This window comes from Phytophthora infestans, genomic scaffold (assembly GCF_000142945.1).
Source record: "Phytophthora infestans T30-4 supercont1.37 genomic scaffold, whole genome shotgun sequence".
NCBI classification, from domain to species: domain Eukaryota; phylum Oomycota; class Peronosporomycetes; order Peronosporales; family Peronosporaceae; genus Phytophthora; species Phytophthora infestans.
Genome location: NW_003303722.1, coordinates 578,616 through 588,211, shown reverse-complemented (window position 1 = coordinate 588,211; position 9,596 = coordinate 578,616). Strand labels below are relative to the sequence as shown.

The window sequence follows — 9,596 nt, the reverse complement described above, 5'->3', positions numbered from 1 at the left end:
GCGAACGCGTTTGTGAGCTCGTGGAGCTGCAGAACGCAGAGGTGAGGTCTAGTGACCTCCGTCGTCTTGACAAGACGTGACCTCGCTGAGGAAAGTTCGAGAACGGTATGTTCTCATCTTAGTGAGGGAGAGTGTAACGGGGTTACATGGTGTGGAACACACAGGGGTACGAAGTACCCGGAGAGTTAACAAACTCTCAGTACATAAGTTGGAGAGTTAACAAGGTCTCTCAGTACGTTGGCTGAAAGCCACACGTTATGCATTTGATTAGGTTTAACTATGCTAGATAGTTAAAGAGATACATTTACCCCTAGGCGGCTTGGCCGCAATAATAGTAAATAAAAGACTTCTGGTTTTGAAGCATAAAAGTTAAGGTGTTAACTTTGAGCCCTGGTCTTGGGCTGTAAGTGTCCTTTGGATAAGGAACTTAGTATCAGTGACTCTTTGAGTCGAACGTCCTCCTCTGACGCTAAAGCTACGGCAGCCCCGCTGCAGTCGGGCTGCAGACACGTCGACTGGAGCTCCGTCAACGCCTGGAAAGCCTGTCACGCCTTTCACACCACTGGATCCGGCTAGTAGAGGAAAGCGACGTAGGACAGACAGTTAGCTGGCAAACTGCATTGCTGTGCTTGGTGTTACTTAAATAAAAAACTTTGAGCAGAATATATGCAGTCTAAGAAATCAGGATGATTGCGTCCCGCACAAGGTATTGCTGGCTCATCTGACACTGTGCCTAATCCATCTGACGCTTTTGTCAGCTGATCTTTTCACTTTATTTGAGTAAACGTACCTCGAGCTGCCAGCACCGCATCATCTGATAGCGTTACTTTCTGTGGGTGACCCCCCATCGGACACAATGACACTTTGTATGGGAGGTTTTCACCTCAAAATTTCTAAAAATGAAAACTCTACCAAATGCACAGACCGATGCGGATGGCTCGTATCTGTACAGCGTCTGTCTACTACCGGTCCTGTAATGCTGCATTATGCAGACTGTCCAGCTCCCAATATGCACCTTATGGACACTTTAGTCTGGTCCATACCCATTCACGACTGACTTTACCCCGTTTCCCGCCAGTGGTCCAACCCTTTATTTACAAACATCAAATCATGGTAAGTTGCATATGCAATTTAGAAAAAGCAAAAATCGCTCCGGGTTGCAGGGGTTAATGTACTTTTTTTTAAGAGCGCGCATAATGTATGGGAAGAAAAATTATGTCTTCACACTTTAAAACTAGTTTTTGTATGTAAAGGCCGTCACATATGAGACCGCGTCAATCAACATATTACTTATGAACCTAAGTACGAATCGCGATTTAAGCACTCTAAACGAAAGCGGGGTGTCTCCTCTATCTTTTGAGCCCTTATAAGCTGCAGAATGCTTAAAATTGAAGAAGTTGTGGTCGCTCAAAAATATTATCATCATTTATGGGCCCTTGAAATGACGATACATTTAGGAGTGTTGTGAGCTCAATATTTTTTCAATTTTAATGATTTAGGTGTTATTTAAAAGCTCTTGTTAAAAGAAATTAAATAAGGGTAGTTTTACAGTTTTTTCGATGGAAGTTTACAATAAATGTCACTGTTTCGGTCAAGTGCGAAAATCAATTGGCCAGCTTTAAGCTCGATTATCTCAAAGGTTCATAAGTAACATTTTGTTTGACGCAGTCTCATATGTGGTTTCCATTAATGGCCATAATGCGTGGACGGGTTTCATAGATTCAAATGCATAATGTATGGGACCCTCGAAATTTGATTGCGATTAATGCCATTATCGGGAGCCCTGTATATATACTATCGAGTATCAGTCATTATAATTACTCTTACTATTTTAATGAGTTGTCAAAGCTAGAGGAGCAAGCATATTAATAGTAACTCTTTTTATTCATATTCGCAAATATCAAGATATCATTACAAATATTAAGATAAGCAATCGCCGATAGTTACAATACTAGACCTTACGTCACTACATGTAGCACCCTCCGGTGCTGTTCATTATTTTGAAATCTTGCTTACGAAAGATTTTATATAATGTCACAGCGACGCAATTGTTTTTGCAATTGCTGCCTTTCTATTCTAGAACAGTAATAACACCGAATATCCTTCGGTTTTCCAATGTTGCGTGCACATTTTCTAGAATGATTTCGTACGTTAATTGATTCAAATCATTAACAAAAAAAAACAATGCACTTCTGCACCATCCATCACTGGACCTCGATGTGGCGGTTAGCAAGTAACCATTCCCGTGCCATTGCCCTTAGGCTTTAGGACTCCGGTTCTTTGTTGTCCGAGTGGGTGATTCTCAGGGTCAGCGATGTATTCTGTCGCAGTCTTCTCCAGGATGGCGGAGGCTGCTTCCGCAAGTTTCATGAGCTTCCAGTACTGCGACCTCGTCATCTCGTGGGGCTTTTCATCAAGACAACACAAGGCGCCAATGACGACTCTCTCAGGCTGTCCCGGAGCTCTTGGCACACACGGGATCGACACGGGGAAACCAGCGTAGAACCGAAGACTGCGCATCGTCACGGGCGCGATGTGGTAGAACCGCATATCCGCCTCAGCGTGACGGACGAGCAACGGCTTATCGTCCATGACAAAGTGCTGACAGAATGTTTGCTCGCGCGGATTACCGGTACCGACGTCCCAGTATTCCGGTGCGTTGGTCGCCAGCAGAGTCACCACATCACGTTCAACGAGTGTGACGACGCTGTGAGGGGCCTTCATTTCTGCCGCAGCCAGTGAGCAGATCACGTTGAGTTCAGAGACATTGGCGACGTCGTGGAGGCGGAAATTCTCAATCGCGGCCATGCGAACCTCCTCGTTCGCTGGAATGGGGTAGATGATCGGCTCTGGCTCCCCCTCCTTTGACTCTTCTTCGTTCTGGACAAGAGCCGGCATCATCGGATACGGACGGGAGTCGGCACTCGCGAACTTGCAGGCGTCCAGCTCCGTCGGACGTTTCGAGATGTCCATCGCTCGCTTGGCTGCTTCGGTTGGCTGTTGACGGTCACTCGCAGCGTTGAGAAGATTGGCATTCATGTCAGTTTGGCTCTGGTCTTGTTTTTGGTCAATTAGCAGAAGTTGCTCGAGCACCAGGAAGGCAGCACGACGCTGTGCAAGCGTGACTTGATCCGAGTCGTCACACACGACTTGGGTCAGTAGGTCTCCGAGTTTTTGGCTCGACGGCGAGTCGGAGAAGCACGAGGACTCGGACGCGGCCGTGCTGGAAGTGTCGAACGTACAGACGGAAGATGGCGTCGACACTTCATCGGGCAGCACCCGTTCGGGTCCCGGTCGGACACTCAGCATGTGGTCGTAGTTGCAGGCGATGACGCTCTTGACACAGCGAACGCAGACCGCGATCGTGGCCACGCGACCGTTGTACGTCTCCATCTTCTCGGATGACGAACAGGACAAGCACACGTGGTATCCACACAGGTAGCATCGCGTCCTCGAAATGAGGTTGATGATGGGCGTGAACTTGCGCGTGCAGCACGTGCATCGAGGGTTCGGAGCGTGAAACGCCGAGTGATCTGCGAACACTTGGACTCCAAATCGACGTCGACGGACGACCTGGGAAAGCTCCGAAGTGCCGCGTGCGAGGCGTAACAGACGCGCGCGAGCGGCTCTGCGTGCTACGACTGGCCCGTCGTCGAAGGTGGTACCGTCGGGCTTGTACAGGGCGTGGAAAGTGATACGCAGGCGTCGCGTTTCTGGCGTGCGCTCCACCATATACGCTGTGCTCACGTCACGAAGCTGCGCAACACGTCGCTTGGTAGCTTTCAGCGCCTGACGAGCTGGCAGAGACTGAGATTGTTGAGCTTCTAGCGAGCTTTGCGTGATCGTAAAGCTGTCGCCGTCCGGTGTGCCCCGCACAGTCTCACCGAAACACCATTGCTCGTTCTTGCCCAGGATCTTGGAGTGCACGAAGTTCGACGTCTTCACCGCCAATTGCTGGAGCGCCTGGTCGCTCTCGTCGGCCTGTGGACGCTCGACGTAAGCTACAGAGCCGGCGATGAATGCGTTGTCGTAGAGTCCTTCCATCGTAGCTGCGTGTAGCTGGTCGGTTGTGGCTCCTAAGACTCTCGCCACCTCCTCGACACTTGCGTCCATTCGAGCTTGCGCCAGGACCTCGTCACTGCGTTTTAACAGAGTGAAGGCCGACGACCGTTCGACGCGCTTCCATCGCGCTTGGTCACTGCGGAAGAACGACAGGTGTTGCGGCTCGGCGATGTCGACGAAGCTAGCGAAGTCCACTCCGTCGTGGAGCGCCTCAGCATCGGCCATCAGGCCTCGTAGCGCAATGGACAATGAGAGTGGGGGAGCAGGGGGTTCCTCATCATTCCACGAGCTTGGTTCCGACATGGCAGTCGCGAAAAATGGTGTCGAGCTTTCGACTCGCTTGTCTACGTTCAAACGTACGCTCGGCATAATGATCTCGGACTCCTTTGCGTCTTACCAGGTAAATTGGTGAATGCTTTTGTCGTTGATCAAGATCAGCGCTAGAATCGAGAGATGCACCTTGTAGCGCCACCATCCATCGAGCTCGACGAGAGTGAGGTCATTCCCGCTGAAAAGCGATGTCTTAGTGTTCGGATTACACATTGCCCAATCCGTACAACTAACTGACAAGATGGACTCGCTCGTAACTTACGAGCGAGTTCACCTTACGAGTCGAAAGGTAGGTGGGTGAGACTGCAAACGAGCCGTTGTTTTCGAGCGTCTATTCTTCGATGCCCCGAAGACTGTAGAACAACCTGTAAACTCGATTCATAAATTTTGAAGCTAATGCATTTCAAAGTGTCAGTCGAAATAAACTGCTATACAGCGTATATATCCCAGATTTAAACCCTGACTTTATAAACGTATACTTCAGGTATCGTTATTTCTAATGCGGTTTACTTGGAGCTACAACAGCTGTCAGCGATCAGAACGACGAGATTGCCTGAAGAGTTGAAGCCATTTCGCCAGAATTACAACTATAGTACTAGTAGTTAGGACATCAAACGTCTTCCTGCAGTTGTAAAATAAAGACAGCGTCCTCTAAGGTCCAATAGCAGGATAAATGAAGCTTGTTATCCATTACTCGCTTAGAAAACATAAGAGAATTAAATTGCGTAGGTGCGTGTGTTACAGGAGGAGCACGCACATTTATTTTTGACTATCTAAGAACAAGTTACGCATGCTTCAATTATTCATCGAGTATTTTTCTTCGCTTAGAGCATCACCAGAGCCTCACGACTTCATTTAACGACGTATTAATTGATGCTTATGGGTTCACTTATGTAAGGCTAACTCGTTCTGAGATCTGGTGGATTAGAACAGCGTGATTTATGTCATACCGGGGTAATTCGTTGTAGTCTCGAAGCAAACCAGAGCGGGTTTTAGTGGATTCCCCTAAAACAATAGAAACGCGAATTGCTCACAATATTTTGACATCGTGTATGTACCGGTATTCAACCATAGGTAAGCTGGTTCTTTCGGTGGAATGTATTGTGCCTTTCTGTCGTTTTGCCGCATTTTATAACTAGCTCCGAAGGGAGTCTTGATCTAAAAAGGGCTTTCTAATCTGTAACGGTGTGCCGTAATATTTATCTTAATTCAAGGCTAATGTGATTGGCCGAAATACGTCAATGAGCGACAGGCACGCTCTGTATGTCGCACACGTGGCTCCCATTCAAGCTTTCACCGGGTCAAGATCAAACAGCGTGCGGACCAAGCTACGCCCACCAAGACACAACACGGCTCACAGCTACGCTTCAGCACCAACGTAGCTCAACGGTAGAGTCCTGGTTTCGGGGGGTGGAGGTTCAATTCCTCTCGATGGTATTATTTGGCGTGTTGGCGTGTTGTGTAGTGTGGTCTGCGGTGGCACCGTTACAAGTTGCCGATGGATAAGAATGGTAAGGTAGTGCGAGACGGCTGCTATGGTTTAGCTCACACTCTACGGGTAAGTGCAGCGCGTTGTGTGAATAAGATAAGAGGGGCGGTAAATGCGAGGACGGGGTTGTACAGTGTACAGGCAAGGGAGTGTTTATATGCAGTTTACCAGCGGTGTGAATAAGATAAGAGGGGCGGTAAATGCGAGGACGGGGTTGTACAGTGTACAGGCAAGGGAGTGTTTATATGCAGTTTACCAGCGGTGTGAATAAGATAAGAGGGGCGGTAAATACGAGGACGTTGTTGTACAGTGTACAGACAAGGAAGTGTTTATATGCAGTTTACCAGCGGAGGATAGCGATTCACAACTACAATAACCATCAAATTCAAACACCTGAGCTGTAAATGGAGAATATTCCGCTGCCAGAGTCACTGTCCTGTCGTCTCAGCATCAAGAATGGAGAACCCTTCGCTGCGTGTCGGGACAAGGTTCCGGTGTCACCAGCATTTTTGTACAAGGTATCCGATGGGTACAGCATCCTGCGAGCAAAAGTCGAAGAACATTTCGAGAGCAAACTGCCAGGACAATGGAGACCTGAATTCGACATCTATCTGAAGCCTAGCAATAACGCCAAGCAAAAACAGTTTGAGATTGCATGCCAAGACACAGCGGCCCTTCTTGCACAATTAAAGGATGTCTGGAACAGGGCGAAACGGAGGCGTAATGGGCAAGCAGGGTTTGAGCTGGAGCTTTTTGTGTACGTACCCAAGCCTGAAGCTCAGACGTCACTCCGTCGAGCTAGTGCTGCCCGTATTCAGGAGCAAATGCCACGTGTGGCAGCATTTCTGAGAGAGCAGCAGGTTGACGCTGGGCCTGCGACGGAGCGATACATGGCCATCACACACGCAAGATTGCCTGAAGGGACTCCATTACAAGTACCCGACAGTGTTACATTCCGCCAGCTCCAGCACATTGACGTCGAGCAAGCAGCAATGAATAGTGCAATGGAAGAACAACAGCGACAGCAAAGCGCAGGTGAGTATCGAGTCGTGCGCGTTAAGCTTCATGGTGTTCCTGTGCCATTACATGTGAGCGTAAGTGATCTACGAGAGGCGCTGGGACTACCGAGCTATAGCTTACGACCTCCGTTTAGAGCGCCAACACAAACAGACACGCCGGCACCAGCGACCAACATTGAAGACGAAGAACACATGAGTGATACCGATGCAAATATGGAGTAGTAGAGTAGGACAAGTTACCTTTACTGTTTGCTACTGTTTTATCGCTATCTCGTTTGACATGTACCCACAATGACTATACAAATTCTCTCCGACTTCGTCTTTCTGCTTGGTGCACTTATACATTGCCACTTTTAAAACAGCGAGAGGATCTTCACGAAATGCCATATTAGCGTGTCTTTGAATCCACCGTTTGAGAAGCGAGAAGCCAACCTCAATAGGATTTAAATCTGGTGAGTACGGAGGCAGGAAAAACAGCAGAGCTCCAGTAGCGTGTATCAAAGCTTGCAATTCTTTGTACATATGAATCTTGGCATTGTCCATGATTACAATGGATCGAGGCAAAGGCCATGGATTGAGAAACGGGAGAATCTTTTCCTTAAACACGTGATGAAATTCTAAACGCGTAAATGTTCCCTCCACGTTTCCCCACCCAAAAAAGCCCTTCACATCCATCGCGGCCAAAATTGACACTCTCTTTCCACGACTGAAAGGTATTGTAACGTGAGCTGCAGTATTTCTTGCCGACCATCCATACCGACGAAGAACTGACCTAAACATACAAAACTCAAGCTAATTAGATTAAATGCATAGTAACCTTTATTAAACAGAATACTTTACCTCCCATCTTTCGAAGTTTCGTCGATGAATACGAGTTGGTCTGGACCGCTATAGTACGGTAAGAGTCGAGCAACATACTCACGGCGCTCCCTCGGTACACATTCCCGCGCTCGCTTCGTAAGCACCTTCCTGGTGAGGTTGAGATCGAATCGGAGGGCTCGACAAATAGTTGAGTCTGATACACTAATAGTGCTAGTGTAGCGAGCTCGTAGCTCGAGCCGTAGCTCTTCAAAATAGAAGCATGGATGCTGATTTACGTACTGACGCACAAACGCACACACCTCGGTTGGCCATCTTGACGTCCTGTTCCTTGGCTCGCTTTTCAGTACATTTCCGGTCGCGCGAAATCGTCTGAACCATCGACCTAGACTGCGCTGAGAAATACCTAGAACACTAGCCACTGTCTCTGCTTGGATTGAGTATACGTACATAAGCACGATGGCTCTCCAGCGCATGTCGATTGAGTAGGTCATTCTAAACTGCTCTGTGGAGTACTTAGTATCGAATGGCTGGGAAATTTATAGCCATTCGAGACTTTTTCCCAGCTTGAGACTAGTTTCTTGGGTCCTTTCAAGGGATCGACGGTATAAACGTGATTAGCTGATAAATTGCGCAAACCCTGATTTAATTGGATAAAATATTTTTTATCTAAGAAGTATCAGAATAATTCGCTGGTAGACTCCCTACTAAAACAATAGAAACGCGAATTGCTCACAATATTTTGACATCGTGTATGTACCGGTATTGACCCATAGGTAAGCTGGTTCTTTCGGTGGAATTGACATACACTCGACAGTCGAGTCGACTATCATACCATCTCAAATCATCATTGAATTGCCTTAGCACGCAACTGCAGAGATTTCGCTCCTCGGGGTAGAAAGTTGGACTCCAACGCTATTCCGACCTAGTGGACAGTTCTTGGGGTCAGCGCCGTACTCTGTTGCAGCCCTTTCCAATATACTGGACGCTGCATCCGCAAGTTTCATCAGCCTCCAGTAGTGCGACCTCGTCATCTGATGAGGCTTAGCATCAAGGCAGCACAGGGCCCCAACGACGACTGTTTCGGTCTGTCTCGGAGCTTTTGACACACACGGAACCGACACGGGAAACCCCGCGTAGAATCGCAGACTTTTCATCGTCACAGGCGCGATATGGTAGAACCTCATATCTGCCTCAGCGTGGCGTTTGTAGTCCATGACAAAATGCTGGCAGAAGGTGTGCTCGCGTGGATTGCCACTACCGAGGTCCCAGTTTTCGGGGTCGTTCGTTGCCATTAAAGTCACAACCTCGCGCTCCACGAGTGTTAGTACGCTGTGTGGACAATTCATTTCAGCCGCTAGTGTGCAGATAACATTTAACTCCGGGATGTTAATGATATCGTGAAGACGCAAATGTTCGATGGTAGCCATGCGCACTTCCTCATTCGAGGGAATGGGATAGACAATTGGATCATCTTCCTTCGACTCTTTATCGTCGTTCTTGATCACGGTCGCCATCATGGGGTATGGACGAGAATTGGCGCTGGCCAATTTACAGGCCTCGAGATCCTTCGGGCACTCGGACACATCCAATGCTTGTTTGGCCACCCGAAGAGAACGCGGAGACGCGCTCGCTTTACGTAAGAGCGTGGCGTTCTTATCGACCTGGAATTGGGTTTCAACCTGGTTGGCGGTGATCAGTTGGTTGAGCACCGTAAACGCTGCCTGGCGACGTCCAGAGTCTTCGTCGTCGTCTTCGACTTGATCCAAAAGATCTGCCAGCATTTGACTGGACGAAGAATCCGAGCTATCAAACGAGTAGCTTGATGACTCAGATGTCGTAGAAGAGGTTGGAGAGAGGAGGCACGTTTGGTGTTG

At 48.3% G+C, this 9,596-nt stretch overlaps 3 protein-coding genes across 3 annotated transcripts; 1 reads left to right on the top strand and 2 right to left on the bottom strand.

The window, feature by feature from the left end:
• Positions 1-2,129: 2,129 nt before the first annotated feature.
• On the bottom strand, positions 2,130-4,463 carry PITG_15398 (uncharacterized protein; the record flags this gene model as incomplete). Its single annotated transcript, XM_002898310.1, has 1 exon — positions 2,130-4,463. The coding sequence occupies one exon, from the start codon at positions 4,363-4,365 to the stop codon at positions 2,227-2,229; it is 2,139 nt and encodes a 712-aa protein (XP_002898356.1).
• A 1,822-nt stretch (positions 4,464-6,285) lies between these two features.
• PITG_15397 (uncharacterized protein) lies at positions 6,286-7,122 on the top strand (the record flags this gene model as incomplete). Its single annotated transcript, XM_002898309.1, has 3 exons — positions 6,286-6,375; positions 6,451-6,858; positions 6,922-7,122. The coding sequence occupies 3 exons, from the start codon at positions 6,286-6,288 to the stop codon at positions 7,120-7,122; spliced, it is 699 nt and encodes a 232-aa protein (XP_002898355.1).
• Positions 7,123-8,579: 1,457 nt separating this feature from the next.
• On the bottom strand, positions 8,580-9,068 carry PITG_15396 (uncharacterized protein; the record flags this gene model as incomplete). Its single annotated transcript, XM_002898308.1, has 1 exon — positions 8,580-9,068. The coding sequence occupies one exon, from the start codon at positions 9,066-9,068 to the stop codon at positions 8,580-8,582; it is 489 nt and encodes a 162-aa protein (XP_002898354.1).
• Positions 9,069-9,596: the final 528 nt, after the last annotated feature.